At 36.5% G+C, this 19495-nt stretch overlaps 1 protein-coding gene across 1 annotated transcript; it reads left to right on the top strand.

Moving 5' to 3' along the window:
* The first annotated feature begins 193 nt into the window (after positions 1–193).
* Positions 194–17151, top strand: LOC117297818 (ceramide glucosyltransferase-B-like). The gene is made up of 9 exons (XM_033780965.1): positions 194–865; positions 3027–3165; positions 3644–3746; positions 5537–5638; positions 6719–6831; positions 9261–9439; positions 10583–10669; positions 14046–14235; positions 15213–17151. The coding sequence occupies exons 1-9, from the start codon at positions 750–752 to the stop codon at positions 15375–15377; spliced, it is 1194 nt and encodes a 397-aa protein (XP_033636856.1). The 5' UTR covers positions 194–749; the 3' UTR covers positions 15378–17151.
* Positions 17152–19495: the final 2344 nt, after the last annotated feature.

Below are 19495 nucleotides of genomic sequence, written 5' to 3'. Positions count from 1 at the left end.
GTGTACACTGTAAGGTACAAAGCTCGCCGCTCATGGACAAAATCTATACGAATGGTACTATTGACATATGACGCTCCATCCATGCATGTTGTAATCACATGACGATGACTAATACATTTATCTCTTGTTTCGGGTCGGTAGGTCACAATAGAAAAAGGTTGTGACTATTCGCTCGTCCCCGTGTATCCAGCAGTACATGCATTGGAATCGTAATCTTTATATCAATCAGTATCATTCAAGTTGAATGCCCATTGGTCAACCAGAAAAAGTGACGTCAAACTTGTCGCCAGGGCCAACGGGGTCAAATTGATGACCAGCACGTAGTCTCCCTCTCTCGACCGTGCGCTTTTGATACCGTAGAAAAAATCAGTCGTTAAGTTGGCCATCCAAATCGTATTCCTCCACTCAACGCACTAAATTTGTATGCAAACCGAACAAGGCGTTGACCACGGTGACGTTTCGTACATGAACACCAGAGTGGGAGCGACACGCATTTGTATGTACGTACATGTACATGTTGGTTCGTGGGCCGCCGCGGAACTGTGTGGTTTATCACAATCGCATGTCGCTCGGTCGGGCGTATGTCGAAATGGTTAAATGTTAAATTCATTCCAATATGTGTTATTTGTAACTGTGCAACCCAACGTAATGTTCACTGGCTGAGATGAAAAATAGATGTAGATTTGTAGACTTTAGTTAGGTCACCGATCTGTTCAGTTGCCGATAAAAGGGAAAGAACAGTTTGGACGATGGATTTTTGGAGTTTGTATCTCCAATCCAACTTCACGTTGGGCCTCGCCTACTTCTTCCTTTGCGTGGATGTGATGTGCCTGTATATATTCCACATCATTGGAATACTTTATGTGTAAGTATCTCTCACTTAAATCTCAGTATAGTTGTTGGACCTTTTTTCAGTTAAATTGTATTATCCTTCTGCAATAAATATTGCCTTAAGCAGATCTACCCGGTCCTACTACTTGCCGTCAACTTGCCGACTTGCCGTCAACTCGCCGTCAGCGTCAACTCATTTTCGTGCCGTCAACTCATTAAATTTACATGAAAAATCTATAAAAAGGGGGCACGGAAGTGTTTGATCTGGGCTAGGGCTAAACTACATATTTCTCATGGCTTTCGGTACAAATTCATTCACAAAAACGACTTTGGGTATATACAAAAATGTACCAATCATTGACATCTTAGGCCAAGACTAATCATTGTGAAAAAGCAAGATGGCGGCCGACCGTTTTTCGGCTTCGAGAATTTTTTTTCACGAGAAAAAAACTCAATTTTTATTCCGAAATATGACCTAAAACTTACGTGAATGCTCTTTTGAGCTGATACTTTACAGTTCTATGCTTCTTTTGTGGATTTTAAATGTATATTGGAGGAGTTGACGGCGAGTTGACGGCGCAAGTGAGTTGACGGCGAGTTGGCGGCAAGTAGTACAGTAGGACCCGATCTACCTCATTATTTCAAATGTGTTTGGAATTGAATTTCATTTGAGTGGATGGAACAAAAGTTGCGATCCGATTCGATTCTATTAAACAACAAGGAATGTTTTGGCCTGGGCATGTTTGGACTCAATTTCCCTGCTGTAGTGTTTTCTACCTCCTTTAGAGTTAGTCCACCATGCCATGGTAGAAGAACGTCCATGGACCAGCCTCCAAACATGAGTAGACTATCAACTTAAGGAATTAGTAACTAACTGTCATGACCGTTAAAACAATTGAATACTTGAAAAGATTTCTGTATCCTGCCAGGTGCACCACTTTTTCACAAATTTGTATAAAAAGGACAGGCCCTACATTATAATCTCAAGAGAAATACACCTATCAATTGTATGACGCACTATACTCTATAGGACCCCCTGGGGAGGGTGCGTCAAGTCTGCGTCTTTACTAAAGAGTACTTTACTCTAAAAAAAAGTGATGGTGGGTACGTCAAAATCCAATAGTGGTCAGTCAGAAATCTTTAAGAGGTGCGTCGAGGTACGTCATGTTCCGTCGATGTCCATTTCCACATTTATTTTGTTTATTTGGTGGAGAATCAAATAATTCACCTACCTCTCCCCTAACTTGAGGGAACGCACATAATGTAACAGCTTCGACGTAAAGGGAGGCTGGGGGGTTACGATCACCTTAAACTACTCCGCAGGTCTGTTTATTTCTAATAAAAAAAGAAAGCAACATAGGCCCTACAGCATGTAGATAATTCATGACTCGGCAGTTTTGTCAACCTCGGCCCGTAGTATATTCTATCTCTCACGATAGAGCGGGATCAATTTTTTGACTCGGGGTGGGTCTTTGGACACGCCAATCCGACTCACATATGGACAGTGACGCACCCACCCCGGGGGTCCTGTAGTGTGTCATACAATTGATAGGTGTATAAATAGCCGAAACTCGTAAATAGCACTCCGTAATATTGACTCACTTTTGCTCAAAATACCCGCCTGTCAGACAAACATTCCACTACTTATTAATACGCCATCATCAACCCACCATATGGCACTCTTGTAAGAATAGTACGTAGTACTTGTAAAAATCCTGGGTAAACATAAAACTGTGGTTCTGCGCGCATATGTTTGCATCTGTGTCTGAGATCTGTTTACTAAGCTTCTGTTTTTAGCGTAGTGCGGAGTGCTTCTAATTTATTTCATAACAAATGAAACAGTGGTGGGAGGATGTACAGACATTTTTTCCAGTTGCGCTTTCACTCAGTTTCAAACCTCAAATCAAGACCACCATCTGACCATTGTTACCCGGCCTGGAATTACATGCAGGCCCTGGAGGTCATGGCCTCTGTTGCCCCTGCTGGTTTTAGCCTCAGTGCTCCTTCAAAAGTTTCCTATCGACTTTAAGATTTTCCAAATGGAAGTGCCCTTTGCAAAATGAAAATGACCTCGCCCGTTCAGGAATAACTTCGAAGGACCAATGATAAAATGATAAAAATGTATTGAGTGCTGTGGCAGTGGCATCTAGCAGCCAAGTAGCATTGGTAACTTATTTTGTTTCTTTTATCAACAGAAAACTATGCATGTACCGGAAACCAAGCAACGTAGTAAGGGAAGAACTACCTGGAGTCTCTATACTTAAACCTTTAGTTGGTGTTGATGCAAACTTAGAAGATAACCTGGAAACATTTTTCAATTTGGATTACCCCAGAGTAAGTTTGAAACAATGCTTGTTGTATTCACTCAGACCAAAAAGCTTGTTATAGAATAGTGATCAAATATTTAATAAAGGGTGGGCTTTAGAATTGGTTATCTTGTTTGAAGTTTACACTCAGTCTTAATTTGAGAAAATAAGGAAAATATTAACAGTGTTGTTGCTAGATAAATTTTAGTTGTGGACTCTAAATCCACCAAGGCGAGCAGATAAATACAAATATCCATGTTTAGATATGGGGCCATCAAAACTGAAGTGCAATCTTGGGGAAATTGATACTGGGCAGCACAGTGTAATTTGTTCAGAGTGCTTGGCGAAAAGGTTTAGCCCTGGGCAGGCCACAAATTGTGGCTACAATGCTGAATTCAGTGTATAAACCTTTAGTTTCTTTGAAAATGACAGGGAAGGTGTTGTTATACTGTTTCCACATGTAACACGAAGAGCTGTACCTTATTTGTTTATTTATATTTCCACAGTTTGAGCTTATATTTTGTATACAAGACGAAAAGGATCCAGCATGTAAAGTTGTAGAGCCACTTATAGAAAAATATCCTCATGTGGATGCCAGGCTGTTTGTTGGTAAGTACTTACGACTGCATAGTTTATAAAGAATTGATAAGTGTATTGAATGAAGCGTCAACTTTCTTCTTCTTAAAGGCAGTGGACACTATTGGTACTTACTCAAAATAATTATTAGCATAAAACCTTACTTGGTAACAAGTAATGGGGAGCTGTTGAAAGTATAAAACATTGAGAAACGCCCCCTCTAAATTAACATTAAGAAGTAATTTTCCACGAATTTGATTTTGAGACCTCAAAATTAGATTTTAGGTCACGAAATCAAGCATCTGAAAGCACACAACTTCGTGTGACAATGGTGTTTTTTTCTTTCATTATCATCTTGCAACTTTGGCGACCAATTGAGCCCAAATTTTCACAGGTTTGTTTTTTTATGCATATGTTGAGATACAACAAATGAGAAGACTAGTCTTTGACAAAAAATACCAAAGGTGTCCAGTCATCATTAATTGGCAAAACTCTTCCACTTTCACTCTTTTACTGGCTGGACTCAATGAGAGAGTATGATGCCAGTATAAAGGGCCAGTCACACTGCAGCGATAAACGAAAACAATAACGATAATTTTAACAGTAGTGGAGCAATTTAACCAATAGAATGGAGCAATTTAACAAATAGAATGTGTTCTCTTTGCGTCGTGATCATTTTCGTTATCGCTGCAGTGTGACTGGGCCCTTACAGGCAGTGGACACTATTGGTAATTACTCAAAAATTATTGGCATAAAACCTTACTTGGTGACGACTAATGGGGAGAGGTTGATGGTTTAAAACATTGTGAGAAACGACTCCCTCTGAAGTGCCATAGTTTTCGAGAAAGAAGTAATTTTCCACGAATTTGATTTTGAGACCTCAGATTTAGAACTTGAGGTCTCGAAATCAACCATCTAAACGCACACAACTTCGGGTGACAAGGGTGTTTTTTCTTTCATTATTATCTCGCAACTTCAATGACCGTTGAGCTCAAATTTTCACAGGTTTGTTATTTTATGCATATGTTGAGATACACCAACTGTGAAGGCTAGTCTTTGACAATTACCAATAGTGTCCACTGCCTTTAAGAATGAAAGTAAAAGTGTTATACAATATTCTATTTCATTTACACAAATAGAATATATACCACGCATGAAGATAATTCTGTCATGTAAAATGGAAATTTAGCTTACACCATGCATTAGGTTTTGATTGAATTTAGAATTGTGTGTTGAAGTTAATTTGAACTTGCTCTTAATAACACAATTAATAATTAAACACATTTAGTTAAGATTAAATTTGTTTTCCAATTGTATTCTGTATGCAATTTGGAAGATCTACATGAATTGTATATTACATGTAATAGTACTTACAAACTTGTCATAAATCAGTTTTATAGATTTGTATCATCAATAAATGATGAAACAATTCTAGGAGGTTTGCTAATAACTGCTTAGTGTTATGTATGTATTTAAAGGGTCTGTGTAAGGACACAAAACGCAATTTCTACAGACTAACATTTAACTTAAACAGTTTGAAACTAATGATCGTAGAAAGCTTCCCTTAAAATAATACCTGCTGATGTGCTGTAGTTTTTGAGAAATTAGTAAAACAATGTTATTATTTGTGACATTGTTTTACCTATTTCTCAAAAACTACAACCACCCCAACAGTACTATTCTAAGGTAATCTTTCTACTATCATTATCTTCAAACTGTGTAAATTTGATGTAAATCTGTGGACATTGTGTTTTGTGTTACAAAAAGTACCCAAATCCTTTAAAATGAAGATTTTTTAATTGAAACAATTTTTCGTTATACAGGTGGTTCTAAAGTGGGACTAAATCCTAAGCTGAATAACCTCATGCCTGGCTATAGTGCTGCTCAGTATGAACTCATTATGATCAGTGATAGTGGTATTATGGGTAAGTTGGATTTAAAATTTTGCATGGTGGAAATACAATATGGAAAGGTTTGGGGTAACACCATGTAATGACATGGTAATAAATCTCTAAATGAGTTGGGGCTGTTCTGAAAAGAACTGTTGGTTTAAACTCAACGTTTTGATCAGTAGGGCATGCTGGAGGACGATTATCGCATACACGTACTGATCGAAACGTTAAGAAAGTTGAAACAAAATCACTTTCAACAGTTTGGTTTACTTTATTTTGATTACATGAATGTTATTACATTTTTAACTCTTTAAAGGGAAGGTACACGTTTGGTAATTACTCAAAACAAACATTAACCTGAAAACTGACTTGGTAACGAGCATTGCAGAGCTGTTGAAAGTATAAAACATTGTGAGACACGGCGCCCTCTGAAGTTGCATAGATTTTGAGAAAGAGGTGATTTCTCACTAAAATAATAAAAGACTTCTAGCTAGAAGACTTTTATTCCTATCTGAAAGCACACAAATTCGTCCAACAAGGGTGTTTTTTCCCTCATAATTTTCAGCCAACTTCGATGACCAATTTAGCTCAAATTTTCACAGACTTGTTATTTTCTGCTTATGTTGGGATACACCAAGTGAGAAGACTGGTCTTTGACAATTGCCAACAAGTACCTTCCCTTTTAAGTATTTTGATACTTTTTTTAAACACAAAACACAATGACCACAGATTTAGATTAAACTTACATTGTTTGAAAATAATGATAGTAGAAAGCTTACCTTAAAAACTTACTTGCTGCAGGCTTATTTTTAAAACAACGTAAATGTACTTTCTTCTCAGTTTTATCATGTGAAACGTTTTTACCAGTTATGGTAATTTACCATTGTAAATTTGTTTTTACATGCTAAAATAATTTTTGTCTCGCTGAGACAGAAATTACTTTTGTGACTTCTTTTACTCATCTCAAAAACTGCAGCACCTCAGCAAGTATTTTTATAAACGAAGCTTTCTACCATCATTATCTTCATTCTGTGGACATTGTGTTTTGTGTCTTAACAAAAAGTACCCAGACCCTTTAAGTCTTTTCTTTAATGTGTCTTTTTTAATTTTCAGTATATAAGAACACTCTGACGGAAATGGTGTGTAAAATGACTGCAAATGTTGGATTGGTCCATGCCATACCATTCTGCTGTAATAGGAAAGGCTTTGCTGCTACATTAGAAAAGGTGAGTTCTTTGTTCGTGACATGTTTTTTCTGACAATTGCATAACCTTGTAAGGTGTTCGGCATTCAGCCGAAAACCTATTGATGTCTTAGTTTGGCTTTGCGTGGCACCTAATCTCTTACACATAGTCACTATTATTTTTGCATATTTTCAAGAACCAGACTTTGAGATTTAAAAATTAACAGCACAATAAAAATAAAAACCTTGGTAATTTGGTTGGTAATTTGCGTGTGCGAGCAACATGAATCTTAAACTGATACGTTGTCTGCGCATACTAGTGTACGCATGGTATGTCAAGTGCCAAAATGCCAAGAAACAATACATACAGCGAAAAACAGTTGATTTGAAGGTTGCCACAGAACAAGCATATATTGAACACTTAACTTTTACACACCAATGCTTGTTAAGGAGACATTTATTCACTAGTTCACAGAGCCAGTCTTTATATAATGCCCCTCAGGCCCAGTGCACTTTACCTCATCGTAATAACTCCGCACTGGAAAAAACTGAATAAATTACTTAAAATCTATCGAAACACTTTCTATGGTCACCAAAACCTAATTCAATGTCAAATGGTATACAAAGTTTCTGGCGAGTTACAAAAAGAAAACATCTAAGTGAAAATATGATATGAAGGAGACATCCTGCAAGGCGATGCGGCACTGAATCCACGAAACATTGCATAAAAGGTTTTTGGTTTAAGTTTCAGTCTTTAAGTTGAGTTGTTTTTGGTATGTACAAGCCCAAGTGAGATTGTTATGTATACTTGCAAGTCATTTTTTGTAATTTTCAGCTATGTTTTCCGATAATGTTGTAGTTTAGGAATAAAAAAACGTTAAAGTTTTTGGAATATTTTCTGTTTTTTTTAGTTTTTGGAATAAAAACAATTTTAAAGGGTTTTTTTTTCAGGCTCAAACATTGACATCTGGATTTTAAAGAACCAAACTCAAACTTCAAGCTTTGAAATAATTTGTTTAAACAAAAATCAATTTCTCTGTCACTGGTTTCAGTTGAATGAGCTGAAACAATAAAAACCTTAAATGATCATAACTCCTTAATGCAACGATGTTCTGACTTGAAACTTAAATCAAATATTGCTTCTTACATAGATACATATGAAAAGATAAAACTCAAAGAGGTATCACTGATTCTAGTTGAATGAGCTGAAACAATGAAAACCTTAAATGATTATAACTCCTTATTGCAATGATGTGTTGACTTGAAACTTAAATCAAATATTACTTCCTACATATAGATGCATAAGAAAAGATAAAACTCAAAGAGTGTATCACTGGTTCCAGTTGAATGAGCTAAAACAATGAAACCCTAAATGGTCACAACTCCTTATTGCCAAGATGTTCTGACTTTAAACTTAAATCAAATATTGCTTCATACATATAGATGCATATGAATTGAAAAGATAAAACTCAAAGAGTGTATCACTGGTTCTAGTTGAATGAGCTAAAACAATCAAAACCTTAAATGGTCATAACTCCTTATTGCAATGATGTATTGACTTGAAACTTAAATCAAATATTGCTTCTTACATATAGATACATATAAAAAGATAAAACTCAAAGAGTGTATCACTGGTTCTAGTTGAATGAGCTAAAACAATGAAAACCTTTAATGGTCATAACTCCTTATTGCAACGATATTCTGACTTGAAACTTCGTCCAAATATTACTTCTTGCTTCATACAAAAAGATAAAATTAAAGGAGTTTATCACTGATTCAAGTTGAATTAGCTAAAATGAATCATAACTCCTTATTGCAATGATGTTCTGACTTGAAACTTATATCAAATATTGCTTCTTACATATAGATACATATGAAAAGATAAAACTCAAAGAGTGTATCACTGGTTCCAGTTGAATGAGCTGAAACAATGAAAACCCTAAATGATTATAACTCCTTATTGCAATGATGTGTTGACTTGAAACTTAAATCAAATATTGCTTCATACATATAGATGCATATGAAAAGATAAAACTCAAAGAGTGTATCACTGGTTCTAGTTGAATGAGCTAAAACAATGAAAACCTTAAATGGTCATCACTCCTTATTGCAATGATGTACAGATTTAAAACCTAAATCAGATATTGCTGCTTACATGTAGATAACATGAAAAGATGAAACTCAAAGAGTTTATCACTGGTTCCAGTTGAATGAGCTAAAACAATGAAAGCCTTAAATGACATTACTTCGTACTTGTCAATGTCTCCACCCCTTTGACCATCAGTTGATCAAATAATGGGTTTTTCTGTCAGTCATTGGGTCTATCTGGCGATCGGCAGCACGCCATGGCAGCTTTACTGTCTAGTTTATGTGTCTTGAAATTTGAGTAGCAACTGAAAAGTGAAATATAAGAGTTTCCAGGTGATGGTATACATTACATCAGCTTCTGAAATGGTTTTCCTTCAATTACAGGCCTATTTTGGTGGTGCTCATTGTCGTATGTATATATGCTGCAACATCGCAGGAGCCACATGTGTGACGGGTATGTCCAACTTAATACGTAGGAGTGTACTACAAGAAGCTGGAGGTTTTACAGAACTTGGCAAATATATATCAGAGGACTTCTACATGGGAGTGGCTGCTGTCAAAAGGTATGTTATATTTATATGAACTGGATGGAAGAGTAATGAGGTATTAGGGAGAATTAGCTGCACGATCCGCGCGAACGTCAGAAAATTGTGTCGTTAAAATCTCACGTTTTTAGCCTACACGAAGTTCCTGTTTTTCATGTCAGGTACGTACGTGCGGGCAGACGTCAGACTTGAGCATGCAACAAGCCCAAAGCGGCGACGTCACTCAGAAACAACACCATTTTTTGACGTTCACATTCAGGTATTTGCTCGCATAACGTGCAGCTAAACCTCGCTTTTGAACACCACCAGGGTTGTACTTGTAGCTAGATCAATTTTAGTGGTGGGCAATAAATCAAAATTCCACCAAGGGTGAGTGGATCAACAAAACTTTTCTTGTATAATAATGGAGCCATTATTGCTGAAGTGGGGCCAGGTTTCTAAATGTTATGGGGCCATGCAGTTAGTTGAATGGCCTTTTTACTGTGTTCTTTCTCTGTGATATTTGATACTCTTTATCATGAGCTGTGTCTCAGGTCAATCCACTATGGGCAATATTTTGAAATCTTTGCAGGGCAGCACAGTGTATTCTGCTCCGAGTGTTGGGCAAAAACTGTGAGTCCGGAACACCACACTGCAGAACTACAGCTATGTCAGATGTTTGATTTATAGACAAAGCCTATTGACAAAACCTAATACAATACATAAAGTGCACTTTGTATTTTAACTCAACATGGATGTACACAGTACATACATAAAATGAACTCATTTAAATGTACCATTTCAACACACTGGTGCTTGAGACTTGTATCAACTTCAGTTAATTTTCTAAAGGTTTATGGTTTACTAAATGTACATGTTAAAGTAAATGTAAGTATAATTTGTTTCTTTTTATCTGAAACACACACCCAAGCTTGTATACGCCTGCAACCATGAACCTCCTATTGTCCCACTTTTGTTTATACTTTGTTAACTTTTTTGCAATAGCTCCTATTGGTTTTGTACACGCTTTCCAACTGTGGACCTTTCCTGAACCATGGACCCTATTGTCCTCTTTTGTTATAGGTCCCCGGTTTGAATGTGTATACCTACTCATGTATACTAGTTCATGTAAAGCTTCTTTTTGCAGTCAATTTAATAACTCATGATCATTTTTTTATACAGTGGCCTGACTACCAAAATCAGTAGTTATCCTGCAATGCAGAATTCAGCTAATTATTCACTGGAATCATTCGGCAAAAGAATGGTCAGGTATGTTATCCAATTTTCTATTCGTCTAGAGTTGTTCATCTGAGTTAGTGTTGAACAGTGCTAAGTTGATTCAACTCAGCAACTTTCTTTAAAACCAATAAACCAAATGTTGGTTATGCTGGATTTAAAGAACAAGAAAAATGTCCAATTCAATGTTGTAAAGTACTCATTTTCTAATAGATAGAGTCCTCATTTAATTTTTTCCCACTCACATGAGTACTATATTTATTGGAAAATGGGTTCAAACACACAATTGTCTTTGACATTTCCCTTGCTCTTTAAAGTAGTATATTTTTGTTGGCAACTCTACCATTCAGTAGGATACAGGTGCAATGCACATAGATTAACACAACTATTACTTAAACACCTGTAAACTGGTTGTTTTTTAAACAGTTTCCATTAAGTCAACAATTTCAGGAAACCTGACAAAGAGTCGAGGTTTGTTTTGAAGGTTTTTTTTAAATCATTCCTTCTATTAGCAGCAGTTGGTATTTGACCTTCAATGTTATTTATCATGATCAAAGTTTTATCTGTAGTTGACATGTATTGTTAGTCATCCGGTCATATCAGGTTTTTTGTTCATGCCATGGACATTCACCATGGATCCACAGATTTCAGATTAGTTTTTATCACAAGCCTGCGTTGTTACAAACAAACTATACTACAAAATGATTTTTTTAAAGTGCCCTTACAAAATAATGTATCACAGAGCTGTACTCAGAAAGAAAAATAGGAAAAAAACAAGAAATACATGTACCATCACCAACCCTGTCGGGCCTTAGAAAGTGCATACCAACTTTGCTGATTTGTCATGTTATGTTAACTGCATACTTATATAACAGGTGCACTAATTGCTGTACCATAAAAGGAAGACTTAACTAGTCATGACAGTCTATATGTTGTCTTAGACTTAAACCCTTAGTCATAGTGCACTGTAATTTCTAGTTCTGAATAACCCTAAAATACTGTGAATGCAATGCCTACGCATGTTTCTAGTTCTGAATAACCCTAGTATACTGTGAAGCAATGCCTACGCATGGTTCTAGTTCTGAATAACCCTAAAATACTGTGAATGCAATGCCTACGCATGTTTCTAGTTCTGAATAACCCTAGTATACTGTGAATGCAATGCCTACACATGTTTCTAGTTCTGAATAACCCTAAAATACTGTGAATGCAATGCCTATGCATGTTTCTAGTTCTGAATAACCCTAAAATACTGTGAATGCAATGCCTACGCATGTTTCTAGTTCTGAATAACCCTAAAATACTGTGAATGCAATGCCTACGCATGTTTCTAGTTCTGAATAACCCTAGTATACTGTGAATGCAATGCCTACGCATGTTTCTAGTTCTGAATAACCCTAAAATACTGTGAATGCAATGCCTACGCATGTTTCTAGTTCTGAATAACCCTAAAATACTGTGAATGCAATGCCTACGTATGTTTCTCTACAATGTAGGCCTCTTGCATCATTTTTATGGAGTTTATATATAATACCTCATGAATTTTGACATCAAAATATCAAAAAAAAACATCTCAACATTGTCCTTATTCCTTTTTTTTAAAGCAAATTGTTTTGATAAAGTATGAAAAGTAAACATTTAGGACTTAAAGAATTTGAAAACAAAGTTTTTCGCAGTATTTTGCATTTGTGGTGTAACTGTGTGTGACTGACACTGTTTGTGGTACGCATTTGAAGTGATTCACAGTCCATTTGAAGCATTTCACATCCTTTGGGACAAATCTCATATGGCTCATAATCCTAAACACACCATGGACTCATAGGTTGCGTTCGTTTAGCTTCCCTGGGTCGACCCCGTGTGCTCATCCAAGTGGCGTCTTTTATTTTTTTCCAAGCAATTGTGGGCACTGATAATTACCCCACGTTCGTACTGGAAAAGTCACCTATTTTTTTCAGGACGACTGTGTGCAGATATTTACCCTTGTTCCACCTGGGGAAAAAAAATAAAGCACCACGCTCGGGCCAGCCCCAAGTGACCCACTTTTGGATAGGGAATAATTTGGATTGGGTAATTTGCTTACTTTTTTCCTATATAAAAGAATATAGCTGTTTTGGTAATAAGAATCTGTTTAAGTAAGTCAATATATAATGTCAATGTTTTATATAATGAGTAGGGTAAATGGCCTTAGCTTTCAATCCAAACCGGACCTACTTTCAGAAGCATAAACAAGTCCCAACAAAATACATGGACAATAGTGCTGGGCGAATAGTGAAATTTTGGTATTCGGATACCGCTGGCCAACTATCCGAAATTAACCGGATATTCAAATAGTTTTTTCGCCGCTAGGGGGTGCTATTTAAAAAAAAATAATAATAAATAAAAATTTAAAGATGGCGATTTGCTGTTTCTTTGATCGTGATTGACTCTACGTACGTGAAGGAAAACTTTCGTAATCTTTGAACAAATTACGTCAGAAATGTCATTGTTTTAATTCTTCACGGAGGTGAGCATAGTTAAATACTTAATTTAAGCTGTTTTATGCTGTCTTAATAGAAGTTTCATAAGGATTCAGTCAAAATATTCCTATCGGTTGTCGCCCGACGTCCGCGGATATTCGGATATTAAAGAATATTTGGTTACTTGGTTGTAACTACAGAACTATCCGGTTTATAAATAGCTATTCGCGCCCTATGCGGATATCCGGTTAAGAAAAAAAAGGCATTCGCGGTTACGATAGGAAAACCTATTCGCAATTAACCGGATATTCGAATAATTCGCCCAGGCCTAATGGACAAAAAAGAGGGGATAGGGATTAAGGGAAGGATCCAGAAAAAAAATCGTGACTTTTAGAAACAATTGGCGACTATGAACCAATAAAGTGGTAAGAACAAAGGATGTTCAGTATGAAAGGATTGATTACTGGACCATTGAAGTGGTAAATGCAATGTATTATAGCAATGCACGGAAATATGAAAAGGTAGGGTGTCAATGTTTTATAACAATGCACGGAAACATGAAAAGGTAGGGTGTCAATGTTTTATAGCAATGCACGGAAACATGAAAAGGTAGGGTGTCAATGTTTTATAGCAATGCACGGAAACATGAAAAGGTAGGGTGTCAATGTTTTATAACAATGCACGGAAACATGAAAAGGTAGGGTGTCAATGTTTTATAGCAATGCACGGAAACATGAAAAGGTAGGGTGTCAATGTTTTATAGCAATGCACGGAAACATGAAAAGGTAGGGTGTCAATGTTTTATACAAGGTTGTGCTGCTGTTTGTATAATTTGTATTTCTATTTGGCTTGTACAGCGTCATGAGCGTCATGTTGGACGGACCTGAATACTCTACAAGAGTCAATTTATTTTTATTATCATTATTACTATTATTATGATGTGACTTTTTCAGATGGACGACAGTTCGAACTTCTTCAGTACCTTCCACTATTATAATGGAACCCTTCTCCGAGGCAATAGTGTGTGGTATATGCGCTGCATGGGCTGCTAACTTCCTACTAGGCTGGGATCCAATTGTCTTCTTCATGGTTCACACTCTGCAGTGGTTCTTATTGGATTACATTCAACTACGTGCTTTGCAGGTGGGTGGTCAAATTCTGACATTGTTCTAAAATATTTTTCTGACTTACAAGGCACTGGACAATATTGGTAGTTACTCAAAATGATTGTTAGCATAAAAACTTACTTGGTAACTAGCAATGGAGACTGGTCTTTGACAATTACCAAAGGTGTCCAGTGCCTTTAAAGCACAGGGCATACACATCCTTGGGATCTACCCCCATCATTCAAAATTATGAAAAAAGGTGAAAGGTTGTATAGCACTACGACTTCTTATTGGCACCTGAACAAAGATATTGACAAAATAAGGAGACTGCTAACAAAGGGCTAGTTAGCTCAGTTGTTAAAGCACAGGCACGTTAATCCGGAGGTCGTTGGTTCAAACCCCGCTCTAGTCAATTTTTCTGTTTAACCCCAAATCATTTGACAATTTACCAAGTCAGTTTCCCCGATTTATTATTCGATAGTTATAATAAATTAAAAACAGTTTAGTATGAGAAATAGTTACAGCAACTTCTTTTAGATAATTATGTTAAGAGATGTTTTAGAAAAAAAAACACTTTGAAATGAGCCTCAGGCTGTTGCTCAATTCCAAGTCCTGCAATATTGGAAAATGTGCTAAATCAACTAGGGTTGTGTTTTTGTTGTTTTTTAAAACAAGTTAAAACTTTAACATGTCTGGTACTTCTCTATTCTGATCATTCTGAAAAAGTAAAAATCGTTGGTCCAGTATTATAAGGTCCTTATAAATGTCAGTTTGTAATGTCTTAAAGTCCTAAACTAATTGTACCATATTTTAAAACTTTTGGTACATATGTAATGAAAATATTTCTGTCGTTTGATAAAAGAAATCTGAGTTTTAGCCAATGTAGTCTAGAAAGATGTTTTGATTTATTACAAATATGAAGTTGCAAATAAGTACCTTATGGTACCTAGTCGACGAAATACACTTCCCTTTACTGGTCCTAAAGATTAATTTCTTTTTCTTTTCTTCCAAAAGGTGGAGCCACTTAATATGTCAAAGTTTGACTACACAGTTGCATGGGCGTATCGTGAGTGTACCACTTTGTACCACTTCTTGAAGGGTTGTTTTAACAATAAAGTAAAGTGGCGTACAGGAACTTTCCGAGTCAAGTGGGGTGGTTACTTAGAAGAAGTCCATTGATGAGTGAAAACATACTGAGGATCAAGTGTAATGCGTAAGTAGACTACTGCCTGCAATATCGTCGTGTTTGATGGATGTGTCATGAACGGGTTTACATTATCATGAATGACATCACATAACATGCTCCAGCATGAACAATTCCTTATATATAATTGAAACAATCACACGTACTCTTTTAGATATTTTTGTATAGGACTAAATATTAATCGTTAGATTTTGTATCAATTAAAAAGTGTGTTTATTATTCTCTCCTTTGATGATTTTGAAATATTTAAGAGTGTACAATTTTTTTTGTTTAACGGAACATGAACATTTGTTGTAGTTGATGTCCTAAGCCAAAGATAAAGGAAAATGGTTCAGTGTTTACTGGCACTAAGCCAAAGCACATAACTTACGAGCCCACCAATCACAATCAACATGGTCTGGAATGAATTCAAGTTTGCTGATACTGTGTAGCAGATACACTGGGACCATAGAGTTATATAACAGGACTAGAGGGCGCACTGGTGATGGTGCGTGCACAAAGCGGGACGGAACTGCATGGAGACACGCGCACTATTTTGTAAGATGAACGTTGCACGCACGTTGAATATGAAGTAGGCCCATATAGGCCTTGTATGATACATGCTATGCGATGGTGTTTTTTTTCCATTTTACAAAAGGCCGCATGCGCGCATGCCGGGCCATGTAACTAGGCCAGTGCGCCCTCTAGTTCTTACATATAACTCTATGACTGGAAATCTCCTCTTCTTCCTTTCTAGTGCAGCCTTCATAATTGAAGATAGTCACACTGCCAAACACACCGGGAGAACACCTTCTCTCTGCTATAAGTGTGTACTGTGGTCTTTAACGTGTGTTGGTAGTTTTAATAACAACACACGAGACCTACAGCTTTACGTCCCATCTGAAGGACAAAGCAATTTTTAAGTCTCTTGCTTAACAACGCAAGTGTCCTGACCGGGACTCAAACCCACACTCTGCTGATCAGATACAGCAGAGCTTGAGTTCGATGCTCTTAACCGCTTGGCCACAACACTTCCAATGTTGATCTAATGTCACTATCATGTTGGTCTCATCTCATTGGAGTAATTCCCATTGTACTAGTTGGCAATAAGTGTATTACCAAATCTGAAGACAGTCATGTTTTTAAAACTGTATCGTAGAAACTACGCTTAAAATCTTGTGTCTTTGGGAGAGTAAACTCAGTGTTAAAGCAGGCTAGGCCTAATCTTGGTTGTGGTAATCAACACCATTGGAAATCTGTTTGGAAACATATCAAATGTTAGGCTGTGCATCATTAAGTGGTGCTTTTTAACACGATTTAAAAAAAAATGTGAAAAATATGTTGGGTATTTCTCTTTAAAAAGGAGCTCAAATTTGACTGTATTATAGTTTCAATTCTGGTATGATGGGGTCGCATTGCGAACAAATTCACACGTAGTGTACATCTCATGTTAAAACACCGGACAGCATTAAAAATCCTTTAATAAACTTACTAATACATGTACATGTATTTGTTTCAAAATAACTTGCCCAAAGCTTATGATGGCGTATACAAAATTACAGGGATTACTTGACAAAGAACTATGGAAACAAAATTATTTTATTTGATTACATGTTTGTTTTATTGGTACACATTGAGGTGAATAATGCTGAAACTTCTGGGTTGTACACATGTATCGTGGGTTAGGGATGCTTAAACACTGGACACTATTGGTAATTACTCCAAATAATTATTAGCATAAAACCTTACTTGGTAACTAGCAATGAAGAGCTGTTGTAGTATAAAACATTGTGAGAAACGGCTCCCTCTGAAGTTACCAAATTCGAGAAAGAAGTAATTTTCAACAAATTTGATTTTGAGACCTCAGAATTAGATTTTAAGGTCCTGAAATCAAGCATCTGAAAGCATGTGACAGCTCTGTGTGATAAGGGTGTTTTTTGTATCATGATTATCTCACAACTTTGACGACCAGTTGAGTCTAAATTTTCACAGGTGTTTTATTTTATGCATCTGTTGAGATACACCAAGTGAGAAGACTGGTCTTTGACAATTACCAAATAGTGTCTAGTGTCTTTAAATATACTGTTTTATCAATTAATGAAGTCAAGGGTGGCTCTTGTTTTCACACAAGTTTTTACATGCACATGTACACTAATAAATGGTTATGAAGCTTATCACTTCCTTTTAAATTGATTGTACATAGATGTGTATATAATATATATACATTTATATCTTGTTTGTGTCGTCTACAAACCCTTAGTGCTACCTCTTCATAAAGCATGTGTGCAGTAGGCCAAAAGTAAAAACCGGTTAATAGAGCTGTACGAATGTCATGTATTCTTTTGTTGCAAGCTTAGACTTGCTTTCCACCATGAGGATATTCCAAAATTGTCAATGATAGATGAATGGTTATAAGGACACACAATTCAGATTGAATATTAAGTTTTATGCTTGCACCCACATACAGGTTTAAAATATATATGAACCGAACAGCATGTGGACTAGCATACTTTACAGAAATTCATTTGGATAACAAATCGCCTACAGTCTACTAAGTGTACACTGCCTTAAGTTGCCTAATACGTGTAACAGTTAGATTGCAGATTGTCATTTCAGCAGATTGTCATTTCAGAAAATTGTATGTGGAATCTGAAATGTATTGCAGCCTGTACACATGGTACAGCTAATTGCTTGATTACATTATTGTAACTGTTGAAAACTGCCTTAGTTTGGGTTCCTTTTAAAGATATATTACATAATTGGTTTTGCTAACAAAACAGTTGCTGGCACTGTGAGCACTTTATGTAATCCACCAGATATATAAGCTGACAAACCTGTAGAAGTTTGAGATTGATCGGCCACCTGGGTTTTAAACAAAAGTGAAATTTGCATGACATCGATGCATCAAGAAAAATAATAAAACACTCACTGAGCGATAAACTTCAAACACGAAATAAGATTACTTATTTCTCAACAATTATGACATTTCAGACAATAATATTTCATGTGAACTTTTCTACTATTATCATAACTAGACCATGATCTTTACGATTTTTTTTTCTTACCAATTCTGTTGACAGTAGTCGACACACATCTAAATACAGAATTACAAAATACTTGGCAACATACATTGTACATGTACACTCAACCAATTGTGCCAAGGAAAAACAACTTCAGAGGTCTCGGATTTAATGTTCATTTCTGTTGGATGGGGAAACGTAGTCCTGATGTCTATTTAGTGAAGAGTGGATAGTGTGACCATTTGATAAACCTTGTGTACATACTAGGCACCACAGATGATACAATGTACATAAAAATGTGTATAGCATTATGTCCTTAATAGTTATTAGACCATTGTATAATGAGGGGTACTATATTAGATATAAATCAAATTGTTTCTATGAGTAATGTGGCATAACAATTCATTGTTTTATGGCATCTGCTGGCTATAGTCAAATTAAGAAAATGCTAAGATTGGTATGTGCTTAACTGTATTGTTTCTGTTTGGCGCATACTGTATGACAATTGTAGGATACTAACCATAGAATTATAAGAAATAGAAGGTGCACTGGTGATGATGCATGCACAAACGCAACGGGACCACAAGGAGACACGTGCACCATTTTGAGAGATAACCTTTGTACGTGCGTTGAATGTGAAATACACCTCGTGTGTGTTGATAAATACACGCTATGCGATGCTGTTTTGTCAACTAAACGCAACGGGACCACAAGGAGACACGTGTGCCATTTTGAGAGATGAACTTTGTACGCGCGTTGAATGTGAAATACACCTCGTGTGTGTTGATAAATACAAGCTATGCGATGCTGTTTTGTCAACATAGAACATGGTTGCACACTGGGCCGCGTATCAAGGCTTGTGCGCCCTCTAGTTCTTATATAGATGATGTGACTTATGTTTACATTCAAACTGCCCTCTGTTGACAAAACACTGTACACGTCATGTTTCGCCGGACAAAAAGACGCATAGTCATGGTAAGATTGCGTGTACTTTCTAGCTGGCTGCCAAAACATAGGTTTTGTCCGGCGGTATGCGCACGAATCATGTTATGGTTTTCGAGTGATGCCAGAGGTCACATCGTCTATATATAACT

This window comes from Asterias rubens, chromosome 12, assembly GCF_902459465.1.
Source record: "Asterias rubens chromosome 12, eAstRub1.3, whole genome shotgun sequence".
NCBI classification, from domain to species: Eukaryota; Metazoa; Echinodermata; class Asteroidea; order Forcipulatida; family Asteriidae; genus Asterias; species Asterias rubens.
This window is presented reverse-complemented; position numbering and strand designations above follow the sequence as displayed.

What these genes read in the sequence shown, in the direction of transcription:
- LOC117297818 (XM_033780965.1), top strand. Translation starts at nt 750, where the DNA reads ATGGATTTTTGGAGTTTGTATCTCCAATCCAACTTCACGTTGGGCCTC. An exon ending in TTGCTGCTACATTAGAAAAG is followed by an intron (nt 6,832 to 9,260) that starts GTGAGTTCTTTG and finishes CTTCAATTACAG; the next exon opens with GCCTATTTTGGTGGTGCTCA. An exon ending in TTCAACTACGTGCTTTGCAG is followed by an intron (nt 14,236 to 15,212) that starts GTGGGTGGTCAA and finishes TTCTTCCAAAAG; the next exon opens with GTGGAGCCACTTAATATGTC.